The following is a 25,499-nucleotide window of genomic DNA, read 5'->3' on the forward strand; positions in this document are numbered from 1 at the left end:
GGATGATAAAACAGATACATTTCATGCTTTTTTCATCTTGACCCTTGACTGTAAAATCAATCGGTGCTGTTTGATAATATCGATGCTAAAGAACACCTATCGACGTGGACAACAGGACAAGACATAATAATATGACAATGGAATTAATGCATTAGTGGGAAGATAGTCTGACAACACTAAAACATTCTGAAAGTTTACTTCCGGGTTCCTTCACTTCCCCGTTATATGTACATGATTTATAGACCAGTAGAACTTTATTACGTCCATTAGTTCCTGGTTGTTATCGCATGCAAGCAAGGCGTAGAATCACTCCAAAAGTTCAAATTCACAGTTTTCTTTGTGGTTTTGCTCGATTATGTTCTACGATCGGTTTAGGATCATGGTGCAGTAACATTCGCATTTATCTCTACGATATGTTATTACTAGATCTTAAAAATTGCAGATTATAAAGGACACGTCATGATGTATAAGTTTCATTTTTCTAAAGTCGTTAATAAGCTCGTCTCTTGATCAATGAACTTTCTAGACCGCTAAAGAATGCATTACTATAATTATTAGAAATCGGGCGTCGGAACTAAAAACAAACAGTAGTGGTATAGCTAACCCACATATTTTCTAAAACAACAATGTAAAATAGGAACGGTTTGGTTTATATAATCTGCGAACATATCGCAATACTGACAACTTGACATTGAAGGCTTATGAAATCATGACACGAGTCTAATCATTATTCATTTTATTGCCCCTAAACTTTGGCAATATTTGCACGAGTTGGTGAAAAATGTTGTTATAAAGGACTACCTTGACGAATTCCCGCGTTTTTAACAAGATGTAGGCCTATATTTTTAAATATTACAGACCTATATAGCAATAGTATTTTTCTCATTGCATACTGCCTATATCAAGGGTGTGTGCAGAACAATGAGCAGGGGTTGGTTGGGAGGTCCTTGTTCCGGTGTGACAGATCGTGGAGGATATTCAGAAACAATACAAAACTGCGGAAATGCACTGCTGTTTTTATTAGAGGTAACCAGTGTATGTTAATAACAGGCCAATTGCCTACACATGAACATAAACAGTTCATATTTAATAATGAGTAATTGCTCCATCAATCCTCAGACATTCAGCAATTCGTCGTGGCATGCTCCTAATCAACCGTCCAATCACGATTTTGGAAAATCTGACCCACTCCTCTTGCAGTGCCACGGCCAATTCTTGCAGTGTTGTCGGTTGACGTTAACGTCGACGAACACGTCTCCCGATCAAATTGAACTTAACACACCAAAGCAAAGATACGCTAAACAGTAAATCTTATGCAAGAACCGATAGGAAAGCAAACATTGATAGGATAAACCAGCAAGCGGCAGTTTTCATCAACCCTTCCTTGAAGTGTCAAATTTAACGATGAACCCCTCCCACGTGTATGGCGCTATTGCGTGTCGCATGTGCAGCTCAGTGGTTCTGTTGGGGCGTTAAGTTCTTCATCTGTAAACATACTCTCAAAGCATGTCAAGTGTCTATGACTATTTATCATATGACAACCTGCATAGGTATTTGCATTTCAATATCCCCTACTTTCTTTGAAGAGTATATATGGGGCTTTGCCCCCAGAAAATTTTTAAAGTCTAAAGTCGATTTCTGAAGGAAATTTACTCTTTTAACTTTTAAATGTATAGGCCTATATATTCCCTTCTTTAGCTACGTTATTGGTGCAGAAAAGTAGGACGTTAAACCCATTTAATTTCATCTCCGGTTCTATTTTTGTTCTACAAAATTGAAATGGAATGGGGTTTTATGGCACGTCAGCCCCAACCGCGCTAGGCCTATATTGCGCCAAAAGTTATTCTACACTCAGTTCGCTAATTCAAATTCAAATTTTATTCAAATTTGCCAGCGGCGCGGGGATGAGTGGAAACGGTTACGTTGCAATTGCGCATTCATCTGCAATTAAAATCCGCTGATAGTCGAGCGATAGGATCACCGTAATATCTCAACTCTGTACCAGATTAAAAATGCCTCCGTGAATCGACAAGCTTCACATGATCTTTAAAGTGTGGTTTTCGCTTGTAAGGAGTGATGTGTGTGGAGCGATCGAACGAGCAACGTGCAGAGGAGTCGTTATAGGGTGCTACGAAAAACCCCAAAGTCCAGCCATATTACTGATGGACAAGTAAAACTCTGACGTCGCCTATACGTTGCAGTTAGCTAGGGCACTATACAATTCACCCCTAGCATTGCACACGTGTGACCACGAGGAAACACTATGTTAGTCTCAAAATGCCCAAAGTATTTTGTTGACAAGACGTAAACGTCGATTATGTAGCCTACCTAGGCCTATATTGTATATTAGGATATCTAATGACCATTGGATTGCTTTTTTCGTAACAAATACAAATCTTTTTAATGGATTTTTTTATTTCTATTTGGGCAGTACGTTAGGCCTGTATTAACTATGTTATATATATACATTTGATATAGTCAATAAAGAAAAAAATCTTTTTCTATTACCGCGATGGGGGGGGGGGTGGATGGCCATGGTCTATCATTATGTTTGCTGGCGTGGTTTCGATTCCCCGGCTATAGGCCTACGTGACCAGGAGTAGGGTAAAAATTGCCACTCCAACATCGTGGGTTTTCTCCGGGCCCCCGGTTTCTTCCCACTGCTATAATGACCCTTATGCGCAAGCGAATTATTGAAATAAAATTGAACCATGTGTTAGTCTCCAAATGTCCTAGTTTGTGTCGAGTGGAGGTTAAACCCATCCCTCTCTCTCTCTCGCTCTCTTCTCTCTCTCTCTGCTCACTACCGCGAACAGAATTAACTTTATTATATAAGAGCGATGAACGAGTGAATGAAATATCTTTCAATAGATTATTTAAAACATATATGCCCGGTCAATATATTTTGTTAAATTAGAATATTTTAGCCCAGAAATCTATTTCATGAATCCACCATAGCTGTATAAAATAAAATTCGTTTCACTTTTTTAAATTTTCGGTGCAGAAATTGGATTCGACCATGACAACATCCTGTCACGTGCTGAACAGTAAATGGCGCTAAGAATGAAGTGACAGAAAGGTAATAAAACGCGTTAATAGTTTGATTTTACATTTAAATATTGCTATAAATTGATTCTGTCCCTTTATTGCAAATATTTACTCATGTAATTTTCTTCACTTTTTTTGATACTCTAAATTGGCTGCTGCTATGTCGTGGTTATTTCAAATATTATTTGTGAAGACAGAAGTACGCCCCAGATAGAATTCTCAGCCGTGGCGTAACTAGAAGAGAGAGAGAGAGAGAGAGAAATGGAGTTTAACGTTCACTCGACACAAACTAGGTCATTTTAGAACTAACGTATGGTTCAATTTTTATTTCAACAAATTGCTTGTGCGTAGGGGTCTTTAGCAGTTGTAGGAAATCGGAAGACCCGTAGAAAACCTACACAAACAATTGCTAGAAATGGTTCCACTACACCATATACTGATGCCTTCCGCCTTAATCCAGCCACAGTAGTGGCTCGTCCTACAGAGTTCCTTTGCGCAAGTTTTTTAGTCAAATGACTACAAAAAGGTAACTAGCCTATAGCTCCCTTAATTTACGCATAAACTGACCCAAAACATGTCATGGCGGCTTGCGTAATACGTCATTACAAGAAACATCGCTATGCAAATGTAGAACACATAACAACAAAGAAAAACTGTTCGGTAACTATTTTAGTGGTCCAGTCTTCACTATTTGTCATAGAATTACTTATTCCAATACAAACTGTAATGATACTTGTTGACAATTGTGCGTTTGAACCTATTTGAACTTGCCTAAGGAGTTTTAGACTGTACCAATTGTAACGTTAAACACACAGTTTAACGTTACAAGTGTAGTAACTACACAATTGCAGGAAATCAAAACCATGCCAGTTGACTCAATGGGGATGCTCGATTCACAGTCCGGAATGTCCCGAATTGACAGAATTGCAATCGAGTGACGCGGAATTCAGTCCTGTCAGTCCCGACGACGGAGGTGGTGTGAGTAGAATTGTGACGTAATTAAACACGACGAACAGGTTTCGGCTGCATGGTTGGGTGAGATATTTATATATCCAGTCGGCGCATGCGTTGTAGCCCGAAGTACCCATTTTCACTTGATTGTCACTATTTTTGGGATTGAGAGAATTCAATTTCGGAACATTCAATCGAGTACGCCCATTGACCGACCTTTTATCGACCATCCAACCCCTCTGACATAACTAGAAGAAGACATCAAAGGCTTTTTCGATTTGGAATTTATTTCTGGAGATATAAATTTATTTTTAGATTATAGCCGAACCACAGAAAGACGAGATCAGATGAATGAGGGCGAGTGTCTCGGTATGTGAAAGTTGACAGACTACTCTGATCAAGTAGAGAGTTAAAATGGTAACAGCATTTGTTGAAGGATGGGATTTGGTGCAGACACTGGGTGAAGGAGCTTATGGAGAGTAAGTTTTATCCCAATATATCAGTCTTCAGTTAATAATTTTAACTCCTTAGTTGGGTACGAGACCTAAAATCTGTGACCAATTTTCGGGGAAGTTGTTTTGAAGGTGGTTTCTATATGAAAAAACCTGCTGAAGCGATTAAGCTTGGGTGCCTCTCTCTAAAATGCTAGCGGAATCCGCTAGAGGGCCAAATTCAAAATGGCGGCCAGATTTGATGGAAAAATATAAAATTATTTCATATGGGCTTCTGAGGTGGCTAATCCTATGTTTTAAGGGTCTCTGAATCGAAATATCATAAAAATCCAAGATGGCCGCCATTTTTGGCCTGGAAAATAGTTTTGTTAACCATACCCAAGTTGTATGTTTTCTGGGTCGAAGTATTCCATTTTGATGAATTTGTGTCGAAATACGGCAACTAGCAATATGAATGAAAGAAATGAAGGTAATCACCGATATTTACCACCTGATATATACTCTGTTGTCAATTGATTTTAATTTAATCAACGCTTGATAATGGATCCTTGTAATCACGCACGATAATCGACATCATCAACTTATCCAATTCAAGTGTTACTCATCAGAATCACAGTCACCTGATTCTAAAGATAGATCAAGTTCTGATTCTTCAGATTCAGATTGTTCATCAGAAGTTGAAGTTTCGTCGGAATCTACATCACATGCACTACCACTGCCATGAACAAGTAAGTCACTTAAACGTCCTGGTAAGGCTGGATTCTCATATCTAATTGGTACGCACTGTCCGGATTGGAGTAGTTTCCAGCCATTACCAATGGGAGAATGTGTGATCTTAGACTTTGAGTAATTAAGCATTAAATATGCCTGAAAATTAGCTCTGGTGAGTTTAAGTTTGTAAGATTCCTCATCAGGTAGCAGCCCGCGAAAGTTTTTTCGTTTTATGCTTGACCATTTCTTGGCTCTCGCTTCTGTCAATGATACGCTTTTTTGGTCGTTATAAACACAAGTCAGAGTGTATGTTGTCATTTTCTTGATTAGTGTTTGCGTAACAGGAATCTTACTGCCTAGTTCTTTCAAGTCTGTTAACAAAGGCGATTTCACCGTTGCGTTGAATATGGTTTTCTTCGATCGTCCAAAAAATCCGGTCACCGTGTCTGCTCCAGAATGCACGTGGAACTGAACGATAACCACAACTATTGGCTTAGGAAACAGTTGTTTGCAAGTCTATAACTTGATCCATTCTCTTAATACCTAGATTTCCATCCTCTTTCATGGACACATAAGCCGAAAAGACAAAGACATCTGTATCTTTGGCATCTATCACTACAGTCTGGGACCACTGCAGTTTTCTGATCTGCGCATATATATAAAACATAATAGTGTCGGCTTTGTATTGGTAGCTTTCAAATTCCTGTAACATACCGCGTCACCAGCTGACAGATCATAACACTTTTCTGAAGAGAATAAATGAAATTTATGCTGTTGTGTGTCTTTGCATAATCCCGGAAGCAGTCCTTCAGCAATGCTTGAATACGTATTTTATTGGAATCACTGCAGCCTCAAATTCATTTTTGCTAGGGAAATCTTCTCCCAGACGCACAACTATATTTTTTGAACCAGATAAAAACTTCCCTGAGCGCAGCAGATGCTCGGAATCTTTGATGCAGCACTCTAGATCGTATGGATCGTTGACCAAAATTACTGTGCCTGCACGTGGATGACGAGATATGACAATGTCAATAACCGTCTTGGCATAGTCGTCCCACTTGTATTTTTCACCGTCGGCTTTCTCACGGTCTTCCGTCGTTGGAGCAGCTAGTCTCCATAACATACCCGTATCAATTCAATAATTACAATATACCCCGTCTCAACCTGCAGATGCACAAACTTCATGCATTCCACCAGCTTAGACTTCTGCGTTTTCACAATTGTGCCATTTTGATTAAAAATTGACAGACATTCTTCTGTGACCCGATATTTCATAATTTCCCGTAACTCGACTTTGCGTGATTCTTTTGTCATAAGACTAACAACATTTTCCATTGCCGTTTTCTCCATATGAGCTATTCGCTTCTGCTCTGTGGAGAGGTCTTAATTTGTTTCTACAGGTGGATTCTTAAAACTACATCGCTTGTTCTGGTGGACGGTGGCGTAGAATGAAACTTTATCAGAAAACATGCGATCGCTGAAAAAGTCATCAAGCAGCTTTTGACCATGCTTATGAGCTGTTTTGAAATCTTCCTGCAATGTAGTTGTCGCTAACATGCCAGATTGTAGACTACGAAGGGCCGAATTGGCGCATGCGAATGGATTACACTCAAATTCAGTCATGCAAGCCGAGATATCTTGTACTCCCTGTTCTTCCCTTCTGCGCACAGCTGTGGCATTATCTCTATGTTCATCCGTTCCTCTTCTGAGGTTGAGGGATTTATGTAAAGCAGATCTTGCTCGTACGACATAATTTGTAGTTAATGTATGTATCAGCAACATTTTCTCATTTTTTAGTATCTTGAGCCAACTGGACTTTAGCTTGGACCCCTGATTCATGGTCATTTCGATCCAAAGATCTAACGGAAGTAAAGAATATGGCTTTCCTGTCATAGACTGTGAGAAGATTTCTGGTATGAAGAAAATGACACTGTTAGGTAAAGTTTTCATGCTTAGCCAAAATTCCTGCAGCCATCGACCATACTTACCTTGGTCATATACTTTTAACCACGGCAACATAAGACGAGTGGACTCGAGATACTTATCCCACTTAGCTAGCCGTAATGCGTTCACATTCATATACAAAATTTCTACCATTTCCATGAAGGTCAGCCAGTACTTCGTCATGGCATTCTCAACCGCTGACAAGTCATTGAAAACTGCCTTGGCAAAGGCAGCGAATCCATCGCTCCGTTCAATTTCATTCCACGAGCTAGTGAGGTCTTCAGGGGACTCTTCAGCTTCACGCAAAAGTTCTACTTTTGTTACTAGTTCTGTGGGCACATGCATTCCATTGTGGTAAGCTTTTTTGATTATTGTTCTCATTAGAGTCTCGTACATCTCACTGAAGCAGCGCAATCCCCTTTTATAATGTTTCCCTTTCAGAGCCTTTTCCACAGATTTGTCAGCGATTTCTCCTGCTGATACAAGGATATCTTCCAGGCCTGACCCAGCAAACCGTTTAAGTATACAAGCCATGAAGGAACATTGCGTGTGGAAAGGTCCAAGAAATGGCTGAATTGTATCAATTTTTTCTGTGTTCTCATTTTTTAGCTCTACTATAAGTGCGTAAACTTGTTGATCACCAGTCAACAATACAAATGGCATTCGCTTCTTCTCAGCAACATTTACAACTCGAGTCATCACTTGTGAATAGTGGACTTATTGGGAGATCTTGGTAGAGTGCAGTAGTAATACGGTTTGCTCTTAGTACATATGCTTCGTATTTTAGCCTGATATCCTCTGTATGAGGCGACAGTTTGATCTGAAGCAGACACACACTCTGTACTGCTATCGAGTCGAACTATGGTATGCAACATCATCCGTTTCCTTTGCTGGTTTGTGGTTGGCTCGTCTGTGCTAATCTCTTCTCTAATCAACGAGACCCCGCTTCACAGTTTTGTAAGGCTGAATTTCATTTTGACGGGAGCTGAGCTGTTGTATCTCCTGTGGAGTAACCATCTGCAAAGGCTGTTGCTCTGATGATGGTTGTAAGGGCATTAGATGTAGCTTCTGTACGAACATCAGATTGGTTCTGTGGGATGTACATGCACCGGTAACAGTATCATCATTGAAGTCATCATTAGGCTGACCTTAAAAATATCTTTGTTTCGCCTAACGCGACCGACTAACTAAAACCACCCCCGACTTAAATTATTTTATTGCACTTTTCCGCGATCTTTTTATTTTATTTTGTGTGTCAACCTGAAATATATCACGAGAGTTATTTCCCTTTACTATGGCTATGGTTTGATTCATTATTGAAACTGGTTGATCAAGACGAAAGCGTCATAGGTGTCGCTTATCAACAAAATGGTTGCAGACGAAAGCACGTCCATTCCCACGAAATGATTCTGCCTCTATGTCTGTGGGGCGTCGTTTTAAACATGACGACGATATTTTCAATATCCGTTTTCGAGAAAAATAAAAGCACAACCCGCACGATCGTTAAAAACGTGTTGAGGGAGTTTCAAACGTGAGTTTGTCGCAATAAAAGAAGACGAATGTTTGCACCCGGAAAATTATCAAGCTGTCAAATTAGCTCTTAAAAAAAAGAAATCTGAAAAAAAACCCGACCTACCGACCCTTCACCTCGATTGTGGGTCGGGTTTGGTGAAACAAAGATATTTTTAATGTCAGCCTTATCCATAATCGCGCAACCAGGATAATCCTCTGCAATTTCACTCAAAACCCCATCATTTTCATTACTATGAGCCCATGCGGCATACAATTGCAGGAGATCTTGGTAGCTAATTCCAACCCCACTTTTTTTCAGCACATCCACTACCTCGCGGCTTCTTGTTAAACCATGCATGGTGACTGACATATTTATCTTAGTAGCAGTCTTTGTGAGTAACGTAGGACAACAAGAATGATGATAATGCTGCCACCTCGGAACTTACATCGTCGAATTTATCTCCGAGTTTCGCTGCAGGCGTTCGCAGCCAAAGTAAGAATTTCATTAGCACAGGGCACATCTCTTCTACAACTTCAAGCTCATCAATTCGTGGCGGCCAAGTAATATTCTTATCAAAGTTTGCACACTCAGATGACAGGCGATGGGCGACAACATTTAATAACTGGTCAGTATCTATCCCCCATCCATACAGGGCTGCCTCTATAAATGTTCCACCTTGTGAGGCATCATACACAATGCCGCTCTGATTCTTGTGAACTCGGTTCGTGAAAATACCTATCTTTGCACCAAATTCGGTGTTCAAGAGTTCTTTTATTGTTGAGGATTTCGTTGTTGAGCAATCATATCCAAAATTCTTATGAATCTCGATATAGTCCCCGAGTAGACCTTGTAATGACCTGGGCTCATTATTCTTAAACACTGCTGTATGCATGTGTTTGAAAAACAATTGTCGAACTTCTTGACGACGCATGTCACTCAGGTGTGGTTCATCATCATCCACATATATGGGTCTCATGTACTTTTTCCAACACTTTTCGTGATATCTTATCTCTGTGGCGGAGGGATCTGGAGTTGCTGCGATCAAAGCTACGATTCTGTCGCGCATAACTTGGTCAGTTAAATGTGGAGTGTGTATTTTAAACTTCCGCCAGGCATTATTTTGTTCAATCAGGCGTAGTGGATTTTGTTTTCGGTGTTTCATGTACTTCTCGTGGATATTTCCTAGGCTTGACCTTGAAGATCGTGTTTCTGTCGTATTAGGTTCTTCTACCTCACCGATAGTCGGTAGAGTAATTAAGGATTCACTTCTTCTTGCTCTTGTTTTTCTAGCAATTTGCTCTACTCAATTTATCACTGCTACTGATGGTAAACCGACAGTCTTTATGGAAAAAAAATTCCTACTGGTCCCTCATCCCATTTTACAGACTCAAAAACCGTTCCAAAGGTGTTGAGTCCTTGCCATTTGAGGGCATATTCCTTCAAATGCTGCCAAGAATCTAATGGATAAGCACTCCTATCATCATCACATGGTTTACCACAGAGAATACATGATTCAGGGTTGATAGCAGCAGCAAGTCTTTTTAATCCACGGGATTTTATAAGAGGGGTCGACATCACTATGAGGATTTTATTAGAATCTAAATCACAAACTAAGAAACAATACGCCTTATAGGATCCTGACACAAGAATGAGGTGAATATATCAGGACCCTTCAGTGTGGAGCAACGTCAATGCAATGACGCCAGGGAAATTCCAAGCAAATAGAAACAATATGGAGAAAGTTTTAATCAATCTAAAAATCATCCATGAAACCGCATTCTTTAGCTGTGGGTCATTTGATGGGAACACCCTCACTGTGACTCTCAATGTGTAACTATCACAACGAGAACAAGTCAAAATTAAATACCTCTAAAAAGCAGCTATGAAACCGTATTCTTTAGCTGCGGGTTATTTGATGCGAACACCCTCTAAAGGCTCTCAATGTATAACTATCACAATGACACTATCCCTCGACACTGAAAACATGGGCATACAAAAAAAAATCCGAGCAAGAAATGGCGGCCGTCTTGGATTTTTCGTCCATATTGGCCAACCTAGTGGCCGGGTGAATTTTTGATTATGATATTTCGATTCAGAGACCCTTAAAACATAGGAATAGTCACCTCGGAAGCTTATATTAAATATTTTATATTTTTAGCGCCAAATTTGACCACCATTTTGAATTTGGCCCTCTAGCGGATTCCGCCAGCATTTTAGAGAGAGGCACCCAAGCTTAATCGCTTCAGCAGGTTTTTTTCATATAGAAACCACCTTCAAAACAACTTCCCCGAAAATTGGTCACGGATTTTAGGTCTCGTACCCAACTACCTGGTTGACACTGGGTGAAGGACACTAATGGAGAGTAAGTTTTATCATACTCCTTCAGTTAATAATTTTAACTCCTGGGTCCTGTTTCACGAAATTTTAACTAAAGGTAAAATCAAAATTTTAGTAGATACTTCAATTTTGATTGGCTAAGCACTATAATCAGTCTATTATCCAATCAAATTACTAAAATTAGTTTTAGTTAAAATTCGTGAAACAGGCCCCAGGTTGACACAGGGTGAAGGACACTAATCGAGAGTAAGTTTTATGAATATGGTACTTGTCTAAAAATGTAATGATTTTAACTCCTGATTGACACGGCAGGGTGATGGTGTTTATGGAGATTAAGTTTTATGACGCACTGAATCTGTAATGGACAATTGAAAAAATTTAAACAGTTGCATCCTAATACCCTGTAGATAAATTTCGACCCACCTGCAGATCCGTGGCTACAGAGTTAGAAAATGTCGACATATTACCGTTTAGAATATTATTTTCTGTCCGAGGTGTCATTTTACCCACCAATCCACGAAACCAGTTCCACGGGTAATTCCTTTGGGCTCAGGTGTTGACAATTTGAGATCGTCCCGAAATACTTCTTTGAAAATGTAATAATTTTAATTCCTGGTTGGCCTATACAGGTAGATTAAACCTGCATGCTTCTTGTTTTATTTCAGAGTAAAATTGGCTGTAAACAGAGAAACCCATGAGGCTGTGGCTGTAAAAATTATTAATTTAAATAAATTTCCTAATATAGAAGAAAGTGTTAAAAAAGAGGTAAAAAAATAATTCTTGTCAATCTTCCCGTATTTCAAACGGTCAATATCCTTAATTCTGGAATTTGAAACAAGGGTAGACAGTAGTGCCGCTGTCCAGGCAAAATGTCCTTATAGCTCACTGTATATGGCATATGCCCGTCTTCAATAGCCCAGTAGGAGCAGAACAGTAGGACGTTAAAACCCATTTCATTGGAAGAGGTGTAGGGGTGTGAGCTGTTTCAGCTTCTGTCTTAGGAGGGATCCACCGGCACCACCACAATAGTTCACTTCTGCTATCAATAAAAAGAAACCTCCAAGATTATATGAAAAGAAAATGAAAGTAGAGATATAATGTTGATGTACTATATATCATCTTAAAATATATGAAGAGCCCCATGTAAGAATGATCTAAGTCACTTTTTCAACGAACCCCTGTTAGTGGCACCATCTGGTAGCAAATTGTATAAGCTTTCTGTGGAACAATCAATTTCAGGTAAAAACGATCGGAGTCACATCGAACCAATGGCCTCCCGGAAAAATACTAGTCCATTGTATTTATTTTACCTTAATTTGACTGAAAAGTGGAAATCAGTTGTTGTACTGGTAATTATGATTCGTATAAAACATCATTTTGAAATTGTAATAAAACCCACTCATTGTTCTGTTTGCGTCAAGCATTCTCATCCAAAAGTCTGTTTTACCTTTTATGTGAAAAGACAAAAACGTGACTTGGGTGTTTCTTCACCTGGACTCTTCATATTATAAAACAATTATTTTTTGACTGTCGTACAGATTTGTGTGTTTGTGTATATTTCAGACGTGCGTACATCGTATGTTAAATCATGAAACTATTATTAAATTCTATGGATCTCGACAAGATGAAAACATGCAGTATATATTTCTGGAGTATGCTAGTGGTGGAGAATTATTTGATAGAATAGGTAATCTAACTTTCATGCCTTTTTATAGCTGAGGGGGGGTGGGGGTCAAGTGGTTTCGATTCCCCACATGTATGTGACGAACCGCCTGTCTAACTTCGTGTTTCTTTCTCCAGTTTCCCCGGTTTCCTCACACTGCTAAAGACCCCTACGCCCAAGCGCATAATTGAAATAAAATTAAAAGATATGTTAGTCCTGAAATGACCTAGTTTGTGTCAAGTGGACGTTAAACCCCATTTCTCTCTCTCTCTCTCTCTGTTATTGAATTAAGTGGCGTGGTTTCCATCCCCAGATCGTTGGTTTCCTCTTGCTTTCTCTCACTGCCCCTCACTGCATCTCACTGCTTAAGAAATAAAATTGTACCATGTTAGTCAGTCTTTCTCTCTCTCTGTGGGGGATCACGTGGCTAAGTGGGTAAGGCGCTGGCTCGCTAGCCTGGAGGTCAGGTGTTCGATCCCTGCATTGGCCGAGAAAGTTCATCTCTATTTTCCGGCGTGGTTTCCCCTTGTCAGTGATGCAGAATGGAGGGCCTGACACGGCACAGCTTCCTAGTCGTTCGGATGGGACGAAAAACCGAGGTCCCGTGTACACATTGGCGTGCACGTAAAAGATCCCTTGGCAGTTGGAATTTGATATAAGAGTAGGCCGTAGCGCCGCTGCCCGGGCAAAATTTCCCTCATAGCACACTGTATGGCGTACATGTATGCCCGTCTTCAATTAGCCCAGGTTAGGTGCAGAAGAGTAGGGCGTTAAACTCAATTTCTTTTCATTTCATTTCATTTTCTCTCTGTGTCCTGCATCAGATGTTGTCATGTATAATTGTCTGTAATCTATTTTAGAACCTGATGTTGGGATGTCACAATTAGACGCTAACAGATATTTTAAACAGTTAATCAGTGGTGTGGTAGGTAGTACTGGCAATTGTCATATATTCGGGGGTGAGGGGGGGAATTACATAAAATTATTAAATAAAACTCTATGTATGATTTTAGCACTATAGAATCCCTTGAAAACTACAACATTAAGATGGATGAATCTCTTATAAGGAATGATCTGTCCAATAATGGTTCAAGTCAATTCAGTATTTACAAATTGAAATTACATCAATCGATGCTTCTGTAATATAAGACACTGCCATCTTTATTTGCCTTGAACCAAATTAATGTTTATTTGGCAAATTATGAAAAGTTATTTGAGAATCAAGATAGATTATTTTGAAAATTAGATTGATTATTATTAACTATCGTAATTGGAAGTTCTACAAGAGATATCTTAGTGTTATTAGTTCTGTGATATTATCAAGAATATATTACAGGGTTCCCGTGTTCCTTGAAAATCCTTGAATATCCTTAAATTTAAAATTTCATTTTCAAGGTCTTGAATATTCTTGAATTTCGCGGAAATAGGAAAATATCCTTGAATTTCAGTTGAGATCCTTAATTTTGTTTCAAATGTCTTCAATTCCTTTTAAATATGAGATTATAACGATAGTTGGTAATGTTTTGGTTATTTTTATAAGATGAAAAATTGTAACTTTAGGCTAAAAAATGTCCTTGAAAATCCTTGAATTTGACGTATATTTATCCTTGAATATCCTTGAAAAAATGTTTGACGAAGCCGCGGGAACCCTGTATTATGTGTATTTTGTATTTATATTTTTCTATTGTCATATTTGCTTTTATATCTTTATTGTAAGCGTACTGGAGCCCAGTACTGTGGAAGTGGTACTATATAATTGTATAATAATAATAATATTTATGTTATCAAAACATATTTCAGGAATATTTACATTCTAAAGGTGTAACACATCGTGATTTAAAACCAGAGAATCTTCTCTTAGATGACAATGGTTAGTATAAATAACACCTGGGTTTTCGACACCTGAGAAATATTCTCATTATACTAACCAAAAGGTTCCGGGTTTGATCCTAGTTTAGTCCGAGAAAGTTCCCAAGAATGTTATAGCCTGGTTTCCCCTCATGTGGGTGGCATCTAGCAAAAACAAGCACCTAGTCATTCATACAGAGTGAAGAATCATGGTCCTGTTATATAACATTAATAGTACAAGGTGAAATACCCTGGTCCTGTTCAGGGCTGCCGACAACCAGTATCGCAGCGCAATTTGCGATACATATTTTGTCCGTTGCTAATCAAAAATTAAAATCTAAAGTTTTTGATTCGCAGTAACTGCGAATCATTAATATGCCTGTCATTTTGGATACTGACACAAGGATAATCCACATTTGAAGACTAGAAAGCTTTCTCAACAATTTCAACGAGTATAAAATGTTGAATAAAATTTTATAAACAAAACTGAATTCTCCGTGTGACATTTTCTTCTCGAACTACCCAGACACAATTCATTATACGGTACTATATAATACAGGGACATAACTCTATGAATAGGGACTATTAAACCGGAAACAGGGAATCAAGTAGTACCACTCACGTTGCGAGACATCAAGTAATTATATGATATTTTGAAAGAAATAAATCCAGTGTATCCTCTACGTATTGTAAATAAAATATAAAAAATAAATGTTAACGTATTGTAAAATGATAAATCAAAGTAAAAATTCCCGTAAAATATCACGTGTGTCTAGTCAATCGAGGTGCGCCCGATTGAACAAGAAAGGCAATACACGATAAAAAGCAGACGAAATTGTTTTCTAACGAAGATTTCTAACGTACAAAAAATAACAATTAAAATGATTGGGGCTTCGGAAGTCACTGTTAAGAATTGGCTTCAGACATAAGACCTAACTAAATGTCTACATCACATTCACAAACTGTCACAAGTACTTGTGGCAGTCCTAAAAAAATCTAAGATTAGTAAGAATGGAATCTAATCATATTTGTTATGAACTAAAGTAATATCTTGTTATTTAGGTGTTTTATGTTGAAACTGAAAAACTGCTAATCAATTTTTAAATTTGCTTATCAAATTTGGCAAAATTGGACTTTTTGATTAGCAGTGCTGCTAATCAACCGTGAAAAATTACCGACAGCCCTGGTCCTGTTATATACCATTGATAGTACAAGGTGAAATATCCTGGTCCTATTATATACCATTGATGGGACATTCAAGTTAGAAATTGAAATAACATGCCGTATGTATGTCCGTCATCATTAACCTGGTTGGTCTATGTCTGTCGTCATAATCCTGGTTGGTGATATTAAACACCATTTCATTTTATTTATTTATTTTGACGTACATGGACTCAACTCAGAGATAACTTATTTTTTCTTTCAGATAATCTTAAGATAACGGATTTTGGTTTTTCTACTGTTTTCCGTTTCCAAGGCAAAGAACGTAAAATGGAGAAATGTTGTGGAACTGTTCCGTATGTTGCCCCAGAGGTGTTGAGTAGGAAGCCGTACTACGCGGAACCGTCAGATATCTGGTCGTGTGCCATTATATTAGTTGCTCTGCTGGCAGGGGGTATGATATTTCTCCATTAATAATAATAATTTAATATGAGGTTTGACATCTGGTTTTGAAATGTGAAGGGAGCCAAGGGGACTCAGTGAAATGTGAAGGGAGCCAAGGGGACTCAGTGAGTAAGACCTGGAGGTCTTGTGTTCGATCCTGGCGTTGCCCGAAGAACGTTTGTCAGGGTTTTCTGTTCCGGTTTCCCATGTCAGTGCTGGGTATTGCCACTACAGTCATGATACGTATTGTGATTCAGGTTCAGGTGTTCTAATACGATTCATAACCAGGTCAATATTTACCAAGAAAACAACAGGATAAATGAATAATTGATATTTTTGGTCCTGCTGATGTCATAGAAATAAAACTGTTTTATATCACGATATTGATGTGGATCAAAATAAGGACCGAAACGATTTAAGGGTGTTTGTCTAGCTATAGATAATGTGTGATATGGATAATTAAGAGTGACAGGTTACTTACTGAAGTGACGAAAACACAAAAAAAGAATCGCGATGCATCGATTTAGTGAATCGTGACACATTGATTCAACAAGATATTATGAATTAAGGTTACGGTTACTTACCGAAGAGACAAAAAAAAACATAAAAAAAAGAATCGCGAAATATCAATTCAGTGTCTCACGAGTCAATACACGAATCATCATAAGGTGAATCGTGATACATCAATTCTACGAGATATCATACCAGCATTAATGTCAGTTCTGCTGGGCCTGGTAAGAACAGCATCTAGTCGATCGGATGGGATGAAAAACCGAGATGTGTGTGCTGGCATACATGTCATGGAACACTTGACATGAAGAGTTGAGGGAAAATTCCCCTCAACACACTATATGGCGTGTGCCCCACTTCATAAACTAATTATGATTCATTGACAGGCAAATATGAGGTTGACATGGATAGATGTATTTATAACTTTCACTCTATGATTTTATTCTTCTATATCATGAAAAAAATATCATACTTTTAGTTACAAAATAGTTTTACGGTTCCGCAAGATTAACCTGGAGGCAACACAAAGTTATATTTCTTTCTTTTAAAATTCATCGTTAAAGATATTATGACCAGTGACATGAAAATTAAAATGGTTCAATATGAACCCAGAAGTACTCAATGTTTAACCATAGATGATTTATATATTATATAGAATTACCGTGGGATGAACCAACTTATTCATGTAAAGAATATTGTGATTGGAAAGATTGTAAAATAACTCAATCACCATGGAATAAAATAGATAACCTGGCTCTATGTAAGTAACTGATGTATTCTACTTACTGCACTGAGGGGGGGGGGGGGGAATAAAATAGATAACTTGTCTCTATGTAAGTAACTGATATATTCTACTTACTACACTGAGAGACAGGGAGATAGAGTTAGGAGAGGGGGGAATAAAATAAATAAATTGACTCTATGTAAGTAGGGGAGGATAAAATAGATAACTTAGCTGATCACCTCTACTTGATGTACTGAGAGGGGGAGAGGTGGGAATGAAATAGATAACCGATTTCCTGCCTCCTTATTGGATTTAACGTCCTCTTGACTCAAACCAGACCATTTCGGAACTAACGTATAATTCAATTTTGTTTCTATGATTAGCTTGCGCGTAAGGGTTTTAGCAGTGGATGAAACTAAATGTGACCAATTGAGATATCCCAGCCCAATTTTTATCCGATTTCAACGAAACTTGAAATATAGCTTTATCTCCCTAAGATCTGGGTTCCTTTCGATATTGGCATGTATCGGACCATAACTTCATGGATTATGGCCCCTGATTGTACGAAAAATTGTGATTTTAGCTTGGGGACACTCTAGAGGTCTCAATTTTTCTCCGATTTTGTTGAAACTTGAAATGTAAGTTTATAACCCAAAGAACTCAGTTCCTTTCAATATTCGTGCATATCGGACCGTAAAATCCTTAATTATGGCCCCTGATTGTACGAGAAATCGCGTTTTTAGCTTGTGGACCCTATAGATATCATGATTATTATCCGATTTATAAAAACATTTTAGTAAATCACTGTTATACCTTAAGGACCGCTGCGTTCGAATTTCATGAAAATCGGCCCAAAACTGACAGAAAAATGGCCGCTCCTCGTTTTCAAATAGCGTAAAAATATGGTATATCAAGGTTGTGGACCCTATAGAGGTCACAATTTTTATCCGATTTTGTTGAAACTTGAAATGTAAGTTTATAACCCAAAGATCTCTGTTCCCTTTGATGGTCTCGCATATCGGAACGTAACTTCCTGAATTATGGCCCCTGATTGTATGAAAAATCACCATTACACCCTAAGGATAGTTGAGTTCGAATTTTGTAAATATCGGACCAAAGCTGACAGACAAAATGGCCGCCCCTCGTTCTCAGATAGTGTTAAGATATCGTATATCAATGTTGTGGACCCTCTAGAGGTCACAATTTTCTTTTGATTTTTATGAAACTTGAAATGTAAGTTAATAACCCAAAGGTCTTGGTTCCTTTTGATATTCGGCATATCGGATAGTAACTTCCTAAATTATGGCCTTTGATTGTACGAAAAATCGCGTTTTTAGCTTGTGGTCCTAGTAGAGGTCACAATTTTTATCTGATTTAAAAAAAAATGTCTGAATATATCCCCATTACACAATAAGATCATGGATCCTTTTGATAATCGCAGATACTCGAACTTAACTTCCTGGATTATGGACCCTAATTGTTCGAAGAATGGCATTTTTAGCTTGCGGATTCTCTAGAGATCACAATTTTTTTTCCGATTTTAAATATTTCACCATTCCACCATAATGAAGGTTGAATTCGAATTTCGGGAAAATCGAAATGAAACTGTCCAACAAAATGCCTGCTCTTTGTTCGCAAATTGTGTAAAAGTATGCAATACGAAGGTTGTCAACCCTCTAGGGGTCACAATTTTTGTCCAATTTTGATGAAACTGAAATCATATCTTTATATCCCAAGGATCTCAGTCCCTTTTGATATTTGCGCATTTCAGACCATATCTTTCTGGATTATTGCCCCTGATTGTACAATAAATCCTGTTTGTTTTTAGCTTGTTCTCTATCCATCTCTTGCAAAATGTGGGCGTATCCTGCCTGGCAGCCGCTGGTTCAGTAGTATTACTATAATGTAATGGATTATTCTATTTTTCAGCGTTGTTACGTAAAGTATTATTAGAGAATTATAAAAAACGTTATACGTTAGAACAGATTAAAAAACATCAGTGGTTCAACAAATCTTTCAAAAGTAGAAAAGGTATAAATATTTATATTTTTATTTCACGTTTAATTTTCTTACCTGATGGACAATAGAACAGGAAAACAGAGCAACCAGAGACAAAAACCTAATGAACAATAAGATCACAAATGTCAATAGTGACATATCTATGGTATTGCATGTGGCGTGGGTGCCACTTGGAAGGGTTAGGGGCCACTGAGAGGTACTGGTATTAAGATCATTGCATCAGTGAAAGCAAAATCCCCGGTTGTACGTGACAAGGAGTAGGGTCGCCTGTACAACCTCGTGGGTTTTCTCCGGGTCCTCCGGTTTCCTCCCACTGCTAAAGACCCTTACGCGCAAGCGAATTATTGAAATAAAATTAAACCATGTTAGTCCCGAAATGACCTAGTTTGTGTCGAGTGGGCGTTAAACCCCATTTCTTTCTTTCTCTCTCAGTGAAAGCAAGGAAGGTACAATTGTAATTTGTATCTGACACCATAATTTGTTAGTTAAAAGATTAACGAAATTGACTGTCTGGTTTTCAACGTTTTCTGTATGAGAAAGTAATTAATGAGGGTCATCTGTTAATTTTGGGATTGAAGTTGGGGACATCAGCTTGTATTGAATGAATAATTTGAAAATATTTTGTATTTTATTTGTAGCTGGTCTATCTCTGTATCCATCAGGTTCACCATCTGATTCTCCAAGTGGTACCGGACCGTTTAAACGGCTCTGTTCTCGTATGGAGATGAGTCCACCAAATACAGCTTCTCCCAGGTTTGTAACATCTTGTTTCTTATGTGGGGCGTTGGATGGCCAAATGGTTAGCGCATGCAAGCTGCATCATAAGGTCTGTCATTGAGTTGTATGTGATAAGGAGTAGGATCGCCTGTCCAACTTAGTGATTTTTTCTCCGGGTCCTCCGGTTTTCTCCCACAGCTGTATAGTTTTCGGTATACAGGTTGTACACAAGATCTCTTGTTAATGTTTAGAAGGTGGGGGAGATATCTGAGATCTCTTGTTAATGTTTAGGTGAAGATATCTGAGATCGTTAGTGTTTATAAGGTGGGGGAGATATCTGAGATCGTTAGTGTTTATAAGGTGGGGGAGATATCTGAGATCATTAGTGTTTATAAGGTGGGGGAGATATCTGAGATCGTTAGTGTTTATAAGGTGGGGGAGATATCTGAGATTTCTTGTTAATGTTAATAAGGAGGGGGAGATGTCTGAGATCTCTTGTTAATGTTTATAGCGTGGTGGAGATAGCTGAATAACGGGGTGGAGATAGCTGAGATATCTTGTTAATGTTTAGAACGAGGTGGAGTAAAGATTAAATCTCTGATTATAAACTTGTATTTTATTACAGGGCTAATATCTCGTGTTCTCAACCAGAACTACGACCATGTAATTACCCAGAGTCTCAGCCTGATGCTAGAACAGACAGGAAAGATAACTCTAATTTTATCATGAGTTTCTCTCAACCAGTTCATCTTGATAATATGTTATTATCAAGTCAGATTCAGGGCACCCCAGGCTCATCACAGGTAGACATTATTTCTTATAAAATATCTCGGCCTTTATTGAACTGTGGACTATTCCTATTGACAAACCTAGATATTGAAAGTATTTCTGCATCCCCATAAATTTCGGCCAGATTTTTCAAGGTTCTGACCTTGTTCTGCTTAATCAGTTGATGACAATAGGTCATCAGGCGATGGTTGTCAATCAAATTAAACTGGTTGCCAAGCACAAGCCAGATTGTTAAGCTATACATCCTTATATGTCTGCAGGGGTTGGATGGCCGAATGGTTAGCATGTTATATCATAAAGTTTATCATTAGGTCAACTGGCATGGTTATGATTCCCCAGTTGTACAAGACAAGGAGTAGTGTCGCCTGTCCAACCTTGTGGGTTTTTCTCAAGGTCCTCCCACTGCTAAAGACCCCTACGTGCACGTGAATTATTGAAATAAAAATGAACCATGTGTTAGTCCCAAAATGACCTAGTTCGTGTCAAGTGGGCATTAAACCTCTCTCTCTCTCTCTCTCTCTCTCTCTTATATGCCTGATTGGTAAAGAAAAGTTCAATTTCACAAATCCATGAAAATTGGTTCATAAAATAAACTTAAATTCCATATCTTTTGTGTGTATTTTGAGAGAAGTAGACCTAATTATAGTTGTGAATTTTATTTGAAGAAAATTATAAGTGTATCAATTTTATTTTATTTTTTCAGACACCGATGCAGAAACTTGTTCGTAGGATGACCCGATTCTTCGTTAAGACAGATCAGGAAGAGACGTTACAGGAAATTAATCGTGTATTTGATCATCTGGGTTTTACGTGGAAGAAGAATACGCCATCTTTGTTAACTGTCTCCACCGTGGATAAAAGACGAACTCGTCTTGTATTTAAAACAAGTCTTGTCAACATGGGTGAAAACCTACTGCTGGATTTTAGGCTCTCAAAGGTAAGAGCTTCATATATTTGTTGAAACTTTATGAATATCTATAATAGTTAGAGGGGTTGGATGGTCGGTTGGTTAGCATAAGGTCTGCCATTGAGTCAACTGGCATGGTTTCTATTCCCTGGTTGTACGTGACAAGGAGTAGGGTCGCTTGTCCAACCTCGTGGGTTTACTCCACTGCTAGTGAAAGCCGTCGCCCGGGTGGTTGAGGATCTAGTGGAAGCAGAAGGTCCAGGTGGTTGAGGAGCTAGTGGAAGCAGTAGGTCCGGGTGGTTTGGGGAGCTAGTGGAACCAGTAGTCCAGGTGATTGAGGAGCTAATAGAGTTCAGCATACCAGATATTTTGGTTGATTTAGTAGGACTTCTAAAATACACTAAAGCCCATCACAGATCGGCAAACACTTGTTGGCAGTACAATGTTTTCCATCAAAAGTCAGCTGGTCTGTGTTGGATTTCAACACGAAAATTTGATTTCAAAAACATTGTTCCTGTTTGTCTTGTTTGCGTTGAATTTCAACTTAAGAGTGAAACATTTTATATGGACATCAAATGAGTATTAAAAATATTTCATCAGTCTTGAGTTTACGTGAAGACAGATGAATGTTAAAATTTGTCATTCATTGCCTACAAGTGGCATTTAGAAATGTGAAATAAACGTCAACTAGAAACATAACATTCATCAGAACTATGATAAAATATCAAATTTTTCTGATTAAAATGTTCTTCATTGTTTTTAGGGAGATGATTTAGAATTTAAATGTTTGTTTATTAAAGTGTCTATTGTCTATTTTTAGGGAGATGGTTTAGAATTTAAACGTCTGTTTATAAAAGTAAAGGAAAGAATGAAACCAGTCATCAGTAAAGTTCCACCCATGTGGCCATTGCATCCCATCAGACCTGATTCGCTGACGTAACTATAACCGTCGTCATCACATCCAATCAAACATGTCACTGTAATCATCTAATCATCTAATCATATCATTGCTACATAATGTACCATTAGATATTAAATCAATCCTAGTTACACTTTAGTACTATCAGGTATTAAGTCTGGAAGAAAAACCCTAAAGCAATCATATCATTGTTAGATATGTTACATCACTTCAGTACCATCCATCAGGTATTAAGGTCTGGAAGAAAAACCCTAAACCATATTCTTTGTAGTAATGGTTCCACCACTACAATAAGCGTTTGGACCTGGAAGCTTGTAAGGTTAAGCTTCGTTAGTTTTATAGTAGATCCACTCTAAGATACCATTGTTAGGAATTTTTTCTGATAATGGTTGAACATTTGATGCTCAATTCATTTATTACACATAGTCCTTATTTATATTGTAACTGATATTGTTACTGCTGGCCTGATATTGTATCTGCTGGCCTGGTATTGAAACTGCTGGTAATCAACAATTGTACATGTGTTATGATTTATGTATTTCCTATCAAATCATGTCAAATATTGAAACATAAATAGTTTGTGGTAAATTCCACATTGATATGATAGTTGGTGATACTTTTGTGTATGTGACTTAATTTATATATATATATTGAAAGATGATTATATTTATATAATGGGTTATGTTAACTATTGTGTTGTTATGGTGATTACCATTATGTAATGTGTTGTCATGGTGATTACAATTATGTATTGTGTTGTCATTGTCATTACCATTATGTAATGTGTTATGGTGATTACTATGATGTATTATGTTGTCATGGTAACCATCATTATGTATTGTCTTGTCAAGGTGACTATAATTATATATTGTCTAATGATTATATGTTTTGAAATCTTGGTGTTTGTACATAAGTAGCCTAACCATGGGGGCTTAGTGTAGTGTGTGGCCATTTTGTATAATGTAACCATGGTGACATTTATTATATTACTCAGCAACTATATAATATAAGCATGTTTTGTTGATCCAAAATAATGCACAGTGATTTGATTCTAAATTAACTAATAAACAGTTGTTGGAGAGTATTAGGCTGTAGTTATTACCTAAATACACTATTCAGGTTTTGGACACATATTAACGAAAGATTATTAATCTGGTAGAGGAGTAGTTTAAAAAAAAGCTCAAGCTGCACGTATTTATTAGCGTAAAACTGTTCATTTGGAATACAATCAAAGATTTGTTAGATATCATCGTTTTCAAGCATGTACTATTATTTGTGTGTAAAAACGATAAGAGAATGCATGTTGAAATGTCATGCTGTTTGTAACAATCTATATCATTGGTGGCCAAAATACGGCCTGCAAATCCTGGTCATCTGGCCCACCAAATCCTTACACTATATCTTAAAATTTATGAGTAATTTTATCACTAAATGAAATGAAAAATCAAAATTTCTTATCATTAGGCCCAAACTCTACTAATAGCTTGCAGCGTCACTCAATGGCGTAGATGCCTAATTGACCTCACTTTACTTGGGCCTACTTTCATTTTACGTTATTGTTTGATTTCTTGAAATGCTATGGAGCCGAATAAAAAGCTCAGAAAAAGTGCTTTGTTCCGTATTACTTTATTCAATAAAACGTCATTTCATAATCCTGGTTTGGCCCTCACTTTGTTCCAAAACTTTGTGTTTGGCCTTTCACCTAAAAAGGTTGCCCACCACTGATCTATATAAATGATTGATATTATGTTTTATTGTGTTCACTCAGTAATAGAGTAAAACTTGTAAACCTAGAATCGAGATCATTGGTTCACCAGGAACAAGTTGTTCGTATAATATAATGAACACAGTAGTAGTGAGCAGTAACTGTTAAAGTATAATTAAACATTTCAAGAGCTAAATCTGCCTATTGCAGAACTTTCTTTAGGCCTGAAACGTAATATAAATTATTAATTAGGCATTAATTAACCCATCCAGGCCATAATCAACTCTCGATACCATTGTTAACCTGCGATATTTAGTGGATTGGAATACGTTTTGTGATGGATGAAATAACCTTAAAAAAGATGAATCAAGACTTTATTTAATATCGTAACAACGTTAGTAATGACGATCAGGGCTAACCTTAAATAGTAAAGAAATTTGTCTGAAATTTTCAGCATATTCTGTTTTCATTATCTATCTTTTTAACTATTGTAACGACCTAATGCCCCTTTAATTAAATAATGTGTTTTCAGTATATTTATAGAATATTTATGTAAAATATTAATATAAAGAATTTCATACTATTATTTGACTTCTTTTGTTTATAAGTTATTATGTTCGATGCTCAGATTCCCACAAAGTTTGGGGGGGTTGGATGGCCGAATGGTTAGCATGCACGCGCTGTATCATAAAGTCTGTCATTGAGTCAACTGGCGGGGTTTCGATTCCCCGGGTGGAACGTGACAAGGAGTAAGGTCGTTTGTTCCATCTCTTGGGTTTTCTCCTGGTCCTCCGGTTTCCTCCCACTGCTAAAGAAAGACCCCTAGGTGCTAGCGAATTATTGAAATAAAAAAATTAAACCATACATTAGTTCCGAAATGACCTAGTTTGTGTCCAGTGGACGTTAAACCCCATTTCTCTCTCCCACCAAGTTTCTCATCTTTTGCAATGCTTTAAGAATTCCCTGGTGTCAGTGATGTAGGACAGAGGGCCTGACCAGGACAGCTGTTTAGCCGTTCAGATGGGTTGAAAAAACGAGGTCCCATGTATACATTGCCGTGCACGTAAGATATCCCTTGGCAGTCGGAATGCGATATAAGAGTAGGCCATAGTGCCACTGCCCGGGCAAAATTTCCCT

The 25,499-nt window shown here is 37.9% G+C and overlaps 2 protein-coding genes across 2 annotated transcripts in view; both read left to right on the top strand.

Annotated features, from left to right (window-relative positions):
* Positions 1-25,499, top strand: part of LOC126830900 (C2 domain-containing protein 2) — a 376,226-nt gene that overhangs the window by 215,689 nt on the left and 135,038 nt on the right. The gene's annotated exons all lie outside the window — the stretch shown is intronic.
* LOC126830015 (serine/threonine-protein kinase Chk1) lies at positions 3,007-24,945 on the top strand. The gene is made up of 13 exons (XM_050560218.1): positions 3,007-3,079; positions 4,315-4,478; positions 11,622-11,721; positions 12,520-12,643; positions 13,480-13,544; positions 14,420-14,489; positions 15,894-16,082; positions 17,238-17,342; positions 19,236-19,337; positions 19,964-20,078; positions 20,668-20,845; positions 21,535-21,768; positions 22,559-24,945. Exons 2-13 carry the CDS (start codon positions 4,414-4,416, stop codon positions 22,676-22,678), a joined length of 1,467 nt encoding a protein of 488 aa, XP_050416175.1. The 5' UTR covers positions 3,007-3,079; positions 4,315-4,413; the 3' UTR covers positions 22,679-24,945.

Source organism: Patella vulgata, chromosome 8, assembly GCF_932274485.2.
Source record: "Patella vulgata chromosome 8, xgPatVulg1.2, whole genome shotgun sequence".
In the NCBI taxonomy this organism is placed as follows: Eukaryota; Metazoa; Mollusca; class Gastropoda; family Patellidae; genus Patella; species Patella vulgata.

Coding starts and splice junctions, on each gene's coding strand:
- LOC126830015 (XM_050560218.1), top strand. CDS start 4,414: ATGGTAACAGCATTTGTTGAAGGATGGGATTTGGTGCAGACACTGGGT. Junction 11,722..12,519: donor AAGAAAGTGTTAAAAAAGAG/GTAAAAAAATAA, acceptor TGTATATTTCAG/ACGTGCGTACATCGTATGTT. Junction 21,769..22,558: donor TGGATTTTAGGCTCTCAAAG/GTAAGAGCTTCA, acceptor GTCTATTTTTAG/GGAGATGGTTTAGAATTTAA.